The following is a 13,323-nucleotide window of genomic DNA, read 5'->3' as shown; positions in this document are numbered from 1 at the left end:
TTAGCAAGAAAGAAGATAGGTCTGGTGCAGAGAAGTAGATTTGAGTGTCATCTGCATACAAATGATATTGGAACCCGTGGGACTTATAGATTGAGAAGGAAGGGGACCGTAGACAGAGCCTTGCAGTACCCCAACAGTTCAACTTGCTTCCAGGAGTGCATTACTGCTTCTGAGCCTACCTAGGTTTACTGTTCAACAAATTATTCCAACAGAAAGAAGCAAGTTTGATAATAGAAGTAAATTGGAAAGTTGTTTAAAATAGCATATTGTATCTAAATCATGACAGATACATTGTTTACTTTCCTTTTTTCAGGCTCATGACCCTGTCTCATTATTTTCTCATGTAAAAGAGATATGTTTCAAATAAGGATACCATGCCACACAGGTAGATTTGATCAAAACAGTTTTTCTTTGTGAATAATAAAAGGTTAATTTTGAATTCCATGTTAAATTAAAGCATCTGAAGTCAACTGAAGAATGTTTCAAGTGGAACATTATTTTTTTTAACTATTTTTTTTAAATGATTTTTATTGAGGTTTAAGATGTAACATGACAAACATGCAATATTTCAAAAGGTATGAAAAAAATACAAAAAAGAAAAGTAATATCAGTCACATTGATAATGAGAAACAATCATATATGTTACATCACAAATAACTTCCTATAAGTAAAACTTCACATTTTCTTAGTTTTTTTTTTTGTGTTTTTCCCTTTCCTTCTCCTCTCCTAAGTGAAATATACATAATAAGATGATCAAACCTATATAAGGTACCACATGCAGAATACAACAGGATACCATTATCCTGCAAATATAATTTATACAAGAGAAATATGTATATATATATATATATATATATATATATATATATATATATATATATATATATATATATATATATATATATATATATATATATATATATATATATATATATATGGTATATACCGTATCTCACAAAAGTGAGTACACCCCTCACATTTTTGTAAATATTTTATTACATCTTTTCATGTGACAACACTGAAGAAATGACACTTTGCTACAATGTAAAGTAGTGAGTGTACAGCCTGTATAACAGTGTAAATTTGCTGTCCCCTCAAAATAACTCAACACACAGCCATTAATGTCTAAACTGTTGGCAACAAAAGTGAGTACACCCCTAAGTGGAAATGTCCAAATTGGGCCCAATTAGCCATTTTAACTCCCCGGTGTCATGTGACTTATTAGTGTTACAAGGTCTCAGGTGTAAATGGGGAGCAGGTGTGTTAAATTTGAGGTTATCGCTCTCACACTCTCTCATACTGGTCACTGGAAGTTCAACATGGCACCTCATGGCAAAGGACTCTCTGAGGAACTGAAAAAAAAATTGTTGCTCTACATAAAGATGGCCTAGGCTATAAGAAGATTGCCAAGACCCTGAAACTGAGCGGCAGCACGGTGGGCAAGACCATACAGTGGTTTCACAGGACAGGTTCCACTCAGAACAGGCCTCGCCATGGTCGACCAAAGAAGTTGAGTGCGTGTGTCAGCATCATATCCAGAGGTTGTCTTTGGGAAATAGATATATGAGTGCTGCCAGCATTGCTGCAGAGGTTAAAGGGGTGGGGGTCAGCCAATCAGTGCTCAGACCATATGCTGCACACTGCATCAAATTAGTCTGCATGTCTGTCGTCCCAGAAGGAAGCCTCTTCTAAAAATGATGCACAAGAAAGCCCGCAAACAGTTTGCTGAAGACAAGCAGACTAAGGAGATGGATTACTGAAACCCTGTCCTGTGGTCCGATGAGACCAAGATAAAATTATTTGGTTCAGATGGTGTCAAGTGTGTGTGGTGGCAACCAGTTGAGGAGTACAAAGACAAGTGTGTCTTGCCTACAGTCAAGCATGGTGGTGGGAGTGTCATGGTCTGGGCCTGCATGAGTGCTGCTGGCACTGCGGAGCTACAGTTCATTGAGGGAACCATGAATGCCCACATGTACTGTGATATACTAAAGCTGAGCATGACCCCCTCCCTTCGGAGGGCAATATTCCAACATGATAACCCCAACACACACCTCCAAGATGACCACTGCCTTGCTAACGAAGCTGAGGGTAAAGGTGATGGACTGGCCAAGCATGTCTTCAGACCTAAAGCCTATTGAGCATCTGTGAGGCATCCTGAAACAGAAGTTGGGGGAGCGCAAGTTCTCTAACATCCACCAGCTCTGTGATGTCATCATGGAGGAGTGGAAGAGGACTCCAGTGGCAACCTGTGAAGCTCTGGTGAACTCCATGCCCAAGAGGGTTAAGGCAGTGATGGAAAATAATGGTGGCAACACAAAATATTGACACTTTAGGCCCAATTTGGACATTTCCACTTAGGGGTGTACTCACTTTTGTTGCCAACGATTTAGACATTAATGGCTGTGTGTTGAGTTATTTTGAGAAGACAGCAAATTTACACTGTTATACAGGCTGTACACTCACTAATTTACATTGTAGCAAAGTGTCATTTCTTGAGTGTTGTCACATGAAAATATATAAGCTGCTGGTGCAATGTTAAATGCGGAGAGCGTATTGCTCTCCGCATTTAGCGGGGTCTTGCGGACCTGATCCGCAGTGTCGGATCAGGTCCGCAAGCCCTTTGATAAATGGGCCTGTTAGTCTGAACTTCAAATGAGTAGTAGATTTGTTTTCTAATTAATTTCAAAGTTATGTCTATTTCCACTACTCCTGTATCATGTGACAGCCATCATCCAGTCAAATGCATATATGTATATTCTGTGAATTCTTGCACATGTTCAGTAGGAGCTGGTGACTCAAAAAGTGTGAAAATAAAATAACTGTGCACATTTTGTTAACGGAAGTAAATTGGAAAGTTTCTTTGAAATGATATGCTCTATCGGAATCATGAAAGTTTAATTTTGACTTGAGTGTCCCTTTAAACTCATTTCCTTTTTGTTTATCCTAAAACAGATCAAATAACTGGAAACCTCCTTCTCACCAACCTCTCACAAGCGATTTCAGGAACGTACCAGTGTGTGGCTTCAAATGAGATGGGCAATGCAAACTGTGAAATAACCATAACAGTAACAAGTAATTTTATTTTTAATAATATGTTTTTTATATATAAATATATATTTTACTTTAATTTCCAAAAAGAAAATGTATTGGTATTAAATGTAAAGTAACTAGTACAATACCTGAATGAATCAGACAATATAACTATATACTTATAGAACAAATAACTGATATTTGTTTCTTTAATGACTGCCTAGACAAAATCTTGTTATGACAATGTTCATATCAATGGCTTGCAATGAGTTTTTCCCTAAAAAGAATTACTATACTATGTAGTCAAAAAATTATATTGAAACATAAGCAGCTGTCAAACACATACAGTGCTCATAGATGTAAATTATTTTGAAGAAAGAAATCAAGAAATCTTTTTTAAACTGTCATTGTACATTTCTCTTTCAGACAACTAGTTTCTAGCCCATGTAGATAAACTATTATTTGTTGCATGAAATAAACTAATTATTAATATATTTATCCTTGGAAAAAGCAGGTAGATTATTATCTATGATCATTTTTAGTTGAAAAATTCGATTTTTATTAAAATGTAAAAATAATAAATATTCCGATTAGGTGTCAGTGGAAAGATCATATCTGTTATGGTGACACTTGTCCAGGGTGTTGACATCTTTTGCATCATCATCAAATGCATGAAAAATGTTTTTTTAGCATACCCAAATGCTAAATCACTTGAAAGTGATGCAGCATATCTGTAAAAAGCTGTTTAGAAAATATTACATAAACAGCTCTATGTAAAAAAACATAATTTATGTATAAACTTACCTAATAAATTCATTTCTATCATATTGGCAAGAGTCCATGAGCTAGTGACATATGGGATATAAAATCCTACCAGGAGGGGCAAAGTTTCCCAAGCCTCAAAATGACTATAAATTACACCCCTCACCACACCCACAATTCAGTTTAATGAATAGCCAAGTAGTGGGGTGATAAAGAAAGGAGTAAAAAGCATCAACAAAGGAATTTGGAAATAATTGTACTTTATACAAAAAATCATAACCACCATAAAAAAAATGGGCATCATGGACTCTTGCCAATATGAAAGAAATTAATTTATCAGGTAAGTTCTTACATAAATTATGTTTTCTTTCATGTAATTGGCAAGAGTCCATGAGCTAGTGAAGTATGGGATAGTAATACCCAAGATGTGGAACTCCACAGAAGAGTCACTAGAGAGGGAGAGATAAAATAAAAACAGCCATTTTCCACTGAAAAAAATTAATCCACAACCCAAATTATAAGTTTATTTTCATAATGAAAAGAAAAAACTTAAACATAAGCAGAGGAATGAAACTGAAACAGCTGCCTGAAAAACTTTTCTACCAAAAACTGCTTCCAAAGAAGCAAATACATCAAAATGGTAGAATTTAGTAAATGTATGCAAAGAAGACCAAGTTGCTGCTTTGAAAATCGGATCAACTGAAGCTTCATTCTTAAAAGCCCACGAAGTGGAGACTGATCTAGTAGAATGAGCTGTAATTCTCTGAGGCGGGGCCTGACCTGACTCCAAATAAGCCTGATGAATCAAAAGCTTTAACCAAGATGCCAAGGAAATGGAAGAAGCCTTTTGACCTTTCCTAGAACCAGAAAAGATAACAAATAGACTAGAAGTCTTGCTGAAATTTTTAGTAGCTTCAACATATTTCAAAGCTCTTACCACATCCAAAGAATGTAAGGATCTCTCCAAAGAATTCTTAGGATTAGGACACAAAGAAGGGACAACAATTTCTCTATTAATGTTATAGAATTCACAACCTTAGGTAGAAATTTTAATGAAGTCTGCAAAACTGCCTTATCCTGATGGAAATACAGAAAAAGAGATTCACAAGAAAGAGCAGATCATTCGGAAACTCTTCTAGCAAAAAAGATGGCCAAAAGGAACAACACTTTCCATGAAAGTAGTTTAATGTCCAAATAATGCATAGGCTTAAACGGAGGAGCCTGTAAAGCCTTCAAAACCAAATTAAGACTCCAAGGAGGAGAGATTGATTTAATGACAGGCTTGATACGGACCAAAGCCTGTACAAACAGTGAATATCAGGAAGCTTAGCAATCTTTCTGTTAAATAAAACAGAAAGAGCAGAGATTTGTCCCTTCATGGAATTTGCAGACAAACCCTTATCCAAACCATCCTGAAGAAACTGTAAAGTTCTAGGAATTGTAAAAGAATACCAGGAGAATTTATGAGAACACCATGAATTTTAAGTCTTCAAAACTCGATAATAAATCTTCCTAGAAACAGATTTACAAGCATGTAACATAGTATTAATCACTGAGTCAGAAAAACCTCTATGACTAAGCACTAGGCGTTCAATTTCCATACCTTCAAATTTAATGATTTGAGATCCTGATGGAAAAACAGACCTTGAGAAAAAAGGTCTGGCCTTAATGGAAGTGGCCAAGGTTGGCAACTGGACATCCGAATAAGATCTGCATACCAAAACCTGTGAGGACATGCTGGAGCTACCAGCAACACAAACGATTGTTCCATGATGATCTTGGAAATCACTCTTGGAAGAAGAACCAGAGGCAGGAAGATATAAGCAGGTTGGTAACACCAAGGAACTGATAATGCATCCACCACTTCTGCCTGAGGATCCCTGGACCTGGACAGGTACCTGGGTAGTTTCTTGTTTACATGAGAAGCCATCAGATCTATTTCTGGAAGATCCCACAACTGAACAATCTGAGAAAACACATCTAGATGGAGCGACCACTCCCCAGCATGTAAAGTCTGATGGCTGAGATAATCCGCTTCCCAATTGTCTATACCTGGGTTATGAACCGCAGAAATTAGACAGGAGCTGTATTCTGCCCAAGAAAATATCCGAGATACTTCTTTCATAGCTTGGGGACTGTGAGTCCCACCCTGATGATTGACATATGCCACAGTTGTGATATTGTCTGTCTGAAAACAAATGAATGGTTCTTTCTTCAACAGAGGCCAAACCTGAAGAGCCCTGAAAATAGCACAGAGTTCTAAAATATTGATTGGTAACCTCGCCTCTTGAGATTTTCAAACCCCTTCTGCTGTCAGAGATCCCCAAACAGCTCCCCAACCTGAAAGACTTGCATCTGTTGTGATAACAGTCCAGGTTGGATGAACAAAAGAGGCCGCTTGAACTATACAATGGTGATCTAACCTCCAAGTCAGAGAGAGTCGAACATTGGGATTTAAGGATATTAATTGTGATATATTTGTATAATCCCTGCACCATTGGTTCAGCATACAAAGCTAGAGAGGTCCCATATGAAAATGAGCAAAGGGGATCGCGTCCGATGCTGCAGTCATGAGACCTAAAACTTCCATGCACATAGCTACTGAAGGGAATGATTGAGAATGAAGGTTCCGACAAGCTGAAACCAATTTTATTTGTCTCTTGTCTGTTAGAGACAGAGTCATGGACACTGAATCTATCTGGAAACCTAAAAAGGTGACCCTTGTCTGAGGAATCAAGGAACTTTTTGGTAAATTGATCCTCCAACCATGTCTTTGAAGAAACAACACTAGTTGATTTGTGTGAGATTCTGCAGAATGTAAAGACTGAGCTAGTACGAAGATATCCTCCAAATATGGAAACACCGCAATACCCAGTTCTCTGATTACAGAGAGTAGGGCACAGAGAACCTTTGAAAAGATTATTGGAGCTGTCGCTAGGCCAAATGGAAGAGCGACAAATTGGTAATGGTTGTCTAGAAAAGAGAATCTCAGAAACTGATAATGATCTGGATGAATCGGAATATGAAGATATGCATCCTGTAAGTCTATTGTGGACATATAATGCTCTTGCTGAACAAAAAGTCAGAATAGTCCTTATAGTCACCATTTTGAAAGTTGGCACTCTTACATAACGATTCAAAAATTTTTGATCCAGAACTAGCTTGAATTAATTTATTTTTCTTTGGGACAATGAATAAATTTGAATAAAACCCCAGACCCTGTTCCTGAAATGGAACTGGTATGATTACCCCTGAAAACTTCAGGTCTAAAACCCACTTCAGAAAAGCCTGAGCCTTTACTGGATTTGCTGGGATGCGTGAGAGAAAAAATCTTCTCACAGGAGGTCTTACTCTGAATCCTATTCGGTACCCTTGAGAGACAATACTCTGAATCAATTGATTTTGGACAGAATCTGCCCAAATGTTTTGGAAGAATCTTAATCTGCCCCCTACCAGCTGAGCTGGAATGAGGGCTGCACCTTCATGCAGACTTGGGGGCTGACTTTGGTTTCTTAAACGGTCTGGATTTATTCCAACTTGAATAAGGTTTCCAATTGGAACCAGATTCTTTGGGGGAAGGATTAGGTTTATGTTCCTTATTTTGTTGAAAGGAACAAAAATGGTTAGAAGCTTTAGATTTACCCTTAGGTCTTTTATCCTGAGGCAAAAAAAATTCCCTTCCCCCCGGTGACAGTTGAAATAATCGAATCCAACTGAGAACCAAATAACTTATTACCTTGGAAAGAAAGAGATAGTAATCTAGACTTAGATACCATGTCAGCATTCCAATATTCGAGCCGCAAAGCTCTTCTAGCTAAAATAGCTAAAGACATAGATTTAACATCAATTTTGATGATATCAAAAATGGCATCACAGATAAAATGATTAGCATGTTGAAGCAAGCAAACAATGCTAGACAAATCAGGATCCATTTCCTGTTGTGCTAGACTTTCCAACCAAAAAGTTGATGCAGCTGCAACATCAGCCATAGAAATGGCAGGCCTGAGAAGATAGCCAGAATATAAATAAGCTTTCCTTAGATAAGATTCAGGTTTCTATCTAAAGGGTCTTTAAAAGAAGTACTATATTCCATAGGAATAGTAGTACGTTTAGCAAGAGTAGAAATAGTCCCATCAACTTTGGGGATCTTTTACCAAAACTCCAATCTAACTGCTGGCAAAGGATACGATTTTTTAAACATTGAAGGAGGAATAAAAGAAGTACCAGGCCTATTCCATTCCTTAGAAATCATATCAGAAATAGCATCAGGAACTGGAAAAACCTCTGGAGTAACCACAGGAGGTTTATAAACAGAATTTAAACGTTTACTAGCGTTAATATCAAGAGGACTCCTCAATATCCAATGTAATCAACACCTCTTTTAACAAGGAATGAATGTACTCCATTTTAAATAAATAAGTAGATTTGTCAGTGTCAATATCTGAGGAAGGATCTTCTGAATCAGATAGATCCTCATCAGAAGAGGATAATTCAGTATGTTGTCGGTCATTTGAAATTTCATCAACTTTATGAGAAGTTTTAAATGACCTTTTACGTTTATTAGAAGGCAGGATAGCAGACAGAGCCTTCTGAATCGCATCAGCAATAAAATCTTTTAAATTCACAGGTATATCATGTACATTAGAAGTTAAAGGAACAACAGGCATTGTACTATTACTGATGGACACATTCTCTGAATATAAAAGCTTATCATGACAACTATTACAAACCACAGCTGGAGATATAATCTCGACAAATTTACAACAAATGCACTTAGCTTTGGTAGAACTGTTATCAGGCAGCAGGGTTCCAACAGTGATTTTTGAGACAGGATCAGATTGACACATCTTGCAAATGTAAGAGAAAAAACAACATATAAAGCAAAATTATGAATTTCCTTATATGGCAGTTTCAGGAATGGGAAAAAAATGCAAACAGCATAGCCCTCTGACATAGAAAAAGGCAAGAGGCATATAGGAATGGGGTTTAATGAAATTATTTGGCACCAAGTATGGTGCACAACGCAACTGAATTTTTTTTGGCGCTAACAACATCCGGAAATGACACACTCGCGTCATTGAAGACGCAACCTTGTGCAAATAACTCGGCGTCAACTAAGACTCCGGAAATGACGAATTTGCGTCATCTGATGTACCTTCGCGCCAAAAAATTCTCGCGCCAAGAATGACGCAATAAACTTTGGCATTTTGCGCCTAACAAGCCTAATTTTGCCCGCTAAATTTAATGAAAAAAGTAGTCAATTTGAAAAAAGACTAAACCCCATGTAAGAAAAATATTTCCTAAATATGTTTTTTCCCCAAATATGAAACTGATAGTCTGCAAAAGGAAATATACATAAACCTGACTCATGGCAAATATAAGTACAATACATATATTTAGAACTTTATATTAATGCATAAAGTGCCAAACCATAGCTGAGAGTGTCTTAAGTAATGAAAATATACTTACCGAAAGACACCCATACACATATAGCAGACAGCCAAACCAGTACTGAAACGGTTATCAGTAGAGGTAATGGAATATGAGAGTATATTGTCGATCTGAAGAAGGGAGGTAGGAGATTAATCTCTACGACCGATAACAGAGAACCTATGAAATAGATCTCCCATGAGGAAAACCATTGCATTCAATAGGTGATACTCCCTTCACATCCCTCTGACATTCACTGTACTCTTAGAGGAACCGGGCTTCAAAATGCTGAGAAGCGCATATCAACGTAGAAAGCTTAGCACAAACTTACTTCACCACCTCCATAGGAGGCAAAGTTTGTAAAACTGAATTGTGGGTGTGGCGAGGGGTGTATTTAAAGGCATTTTGAGGTTTGGGAAACTTTGCCCCTCATGGTAGGATTGTATATCCCATACGTCACTAGTTTATGGACTCTTGCCAATAACATGAAAGAAAAGAAGATATTTTACCTTACAATTTCTTAAGCAGCCATATCTTTACACATCCAATCAGGATGCTTGTCCCAATAACTTTATTTCCTTCTCAGTTTAAGGAAGGATTATTATTATTATTAAAAATAATATTTAGATTAGGTGTCAGTGGAAGGATCTTATCTGTTATGGCGACACCTGCCCAGGATTTTGACTTTGGTCTTTTGCAACAGTCATCAAACATGACTTTTTTTTATCCAAATGCTAAATAACTTGAAAGTGATGTAGCATATCTGTGAAAAGCTGACTAAAAATATCACATGAACATCTCTATTTTAAAAAGGAAGATATTTTACCTCAAAAATTTCCTCAGCTGACCAGAATAAGTGCTCTGTGAGCGGTTATCCTTCAGCTACTATTTTTTTATTGTCATCTGCAAGGTGAGTGCTGAGTTTATCATTTGCTTTACTGTGACCTTGTGCTATTTCCCCATAATCACACAAGATTTCATAGTAATCTTTAGAAGCATGCATGGGGCAAAAAATTCTGTTGGGCTGAATCTTTCATTTCAAACATTCAAAAAATGTGTTTTTTTAAATATTTGTTGGCAGCGCTATAAAGTATTTATCTTGTTTTAAACTAAACAAATGCTGACCATTCATGGAAAATTTACATTAGTTTTTTTTAAATGAATGTAAATGTTCCTTTGCTACGGGGGAAAAGTTCACCTGTAGTGTAAAATACTTACCTTTAGTGCACTGGAGAGTAGCGCAAATCCCAATCCTTCTTCACAGAGCCCCGGGCGCACGCTAACAGAAGACTAAGGGCTACATTTATTAAGCACCAAATGCTGCTTCGGAGGCCTATTGTTTCAGGCTCGTTAAGTTAAGAAGCAGCGGTCGTAAAACCTAAAAGGTGGCGGATTGAATTAATCCCGATCTAATACGATTGGGATGATTGACAGCCCCTGCTAGTTCCCGATTGGCCACCAGTGAGCAGGGGGGCAGCATTGCACAAGCATTTCTGATGAAATGCTTGTGCAGCTGTCCGCATCTAGCGATGTCCAGCTATAGGGAATCATGTCTGCCCGACACATGATACATCAACCCCTTAGTGCGGCAGCTCCCAGGGCCTGTACTAAAGGACCTTCTCATTTAGTGTAGGCCATGAGAGCTGCTGCGCCAAGCATCCTATTAGCATGGCCTTGGCTCTGTGAAGAGGAGGACGGGATACGCTGTCAGAGATATTCTGCAGTTCTTAGCCCTTCTATGTATATTGCTTTAAGTGCCTCATCAAGTACCTCCTTCAAGTGTATATAAGGTACTTACCTTCACTTACACTTTGCTTGGTAATTTTTCAACCTAACTGTGCAACATTGTTGCTCAGTCAGGAGTTCCTAGGACTCATCCTCCTTTAAACCTGCATTTTTTTATGCGCACATTCTCCAGTTCCTGCAAAGGATTCTAATTTTTGCAACTATTTGCAACATTTGTATCCAGTCTTGGATGACTTCAGCTCACTTCCAGGGCAGATCGTGTAATTCCTATCAGCTGAGTTTTGCCTGCATGCTCTCATCACACCATCCTGTAGCAGTGACACAGACTGCTGATCTCTCCCTGCTGGCTTCCCTTCACTAGATTACACTGTGAATCTAAACGGACACTAGCCGCATAAGGATTACTCAAGTACCTTTTCAGCAACCTCTTCAACAAATATACAAGCTTGTCTCTCTGTATTCTAAGTTATTTTAATTACCTCCTACAGCTGCAAAAGGTATTGCTTATCTTATAAAACAACAAATGATTGTATCCACCTATTAACCTCTATGGTCCTGAACGTTCATTTAAGTCTGATATCTTGCTTGCTGTGTAAAAGGACCGTAACCTTGACTTTATGTATTACTTTCTGATTCAGATTAAACTTAGCCTCTCTCATTTAGAGTTTACTTCCTTGATTACAGTGATCACTTGTTCTGCCCTTTATATAGTAACAATTAAAATAAGGACCATAACCACACTTCTAAAATAGTGCTTCAGTCCTATTTTTTGCACATGAATGCTTATTCGTTAACTCCACAATTTCTAAGTAATGATTTTAGTGGTGTTATCCTAAGCTACAAAACAACTTTTTCTGAACTTGTAAGGGATCATGATTATTGTGATCTGAGACTCTTACCTGCTTACAGGATTTTTGCTACAGATCCTAGGAGGATTCCTGGCAATTGTCACATATAACCGAGCCTAAAAGATGGATCAAGCAGAGATCATTAACCATGTCAATAACCTAACACAGAGAGTAGAATTACTTGCTCAGGGACCAGCAAACTGAGAATCCTAATTTACGAAGTTTCATTAAAGAAACATTAGCTGCTAAAGCTAGCTCCCCAGAAAACAGCCCATAACCACATGCATGTCCTTCTGATATATTTAAAGGAGAAAGATCAGAATTCTGCTAATTTAAAAATGCCTGTATGCTTTTGATCACCCTAAAGCCCAAAACATACAATACTGACAGACAGAAGGTTTTGATAACCGTATCGTATTTAAGGGGTGAACCCAGGGCATGGGTAGACACATATTTTGAGGGTAATGACCCTATTATTATTATCAACTCAATTTTTTTCAGCTATGGCGTTGCTCTATGAGGACCCTAACAAACAACTCAGTGCTGAGTCTGCCATGAGGACTTTAAAACATCCCGTAGAGGATTACATAGCTGAATTCAAGCACTGGTCCGAAGAAACATTATAGAACAAGATTTCATTAAGGAATCAATATAGATTAGGATTGTCTGAAACACTTAAAGATGAGCTTGCAAGGGAAGATTTACCTGATACTTTGGAAGCTCTAATGACACTAACAGTTACCATAGATTGGCGTATTTGAGAAAGACGTTCAGAGAAATACTCCTATTACCCATGTTATAAAAAAGGTTTGTTTACACCAGCACCTCATTTAAAACAAAGTGTAGAGCCCATGGAAACTGGATTTACCAGAGCCCACCTAACTTCTGAAAAGAAGATTATACAAAGGACTAACTACCTCTGTCTATATTGTGCCACTCAAGAACATGACGTGAAGTCTTGCCCCATCCTATGATGCCAAAAGAAGGGTAAGTACCCCAAAATAGAGAATTGTTTGTCTTCCCATGCTAACAACAAGTCTTATTGTACTCTACCTATTTCCTTGAAGTGGGATCACCAACACTTAACAACTGAAGCCGTCATAGACTCTGGAGCATCCTGAATATTTATAGACAGAGTGCTTGTAGATAAAAAATAAAATAGCAACTGTTAAAAAAAGATATTCTGGTTGTCATTCGTATTATTGACGGATCCTATATACACTCTGGTCCTAGCACTCACCACACAATACCCGTTTCAATGTCTACAACTAAAGGTGACAAAGAATTATTATCTTTTGATGTTATCACATCACCACTATTCCCAGTCATTTTAGGGTTGACATGGCTCAAATTGCATAAACCTACTATAGACTGGAACAGTTTATCCCTCTCCCTTGACTCAGACTACTGTAAGAACACCTGTTACAATTCACCAACCATTCTCCATACAACTGAAGTTACCATTCCATTGACTTTTCAGACATTTTCGACAAAAAAGAAGCTGACA

The 13,323-nt window shown here is 37.6% G+C and overlaps 1 protein-coding gene across 1 annotated transcript in view; it reads left to right on the top strand.

Annotated features, from left to right (window-relative positions):
* VSIG2 (V-set and immunoglobulin domain containing 2) overlaps positions 1–12,442 on the top strand; it is a 92,258-nt gene extending 79,816 nt beyond the window's left edge. Inside the window, exons 5-6 of the mRNA XM_053690967.1 lie at positions 2,953–3,072; positions 12,318–12,442. Coding sequence (XP_053546942.1) covers positions 2,953–3,072; positions 12,318–12,442 — 245 coding nt within the window. The remainder of the gene's footprint in view (positions 1–2,952; positions 3,073–12,317) is intronic.
* The last annotated feature ends 881 nt before the right edge of the window (positions 12,443–13,323 follow it).

The sequence above is a fragment of the Bombina bombina genome, chromosome 8, assembly GCF_027579735.1.
Source record: "Bombina bombina isolate aBomBom1 chromosome 8, aBomBom1.pri, whole genome shotgun sequence".
Lineage (NCBI taxonomy): Eukaryota > Metazoa > Chordata > Amphibia > Anura > Bombinatoridae > Bombina > Bombina bombina.
The sequence above is the reverse complement of the archived record's forward strand: the minus strand, read 5'-3'. Positions and strand labels throughout refer to the sequence as shown.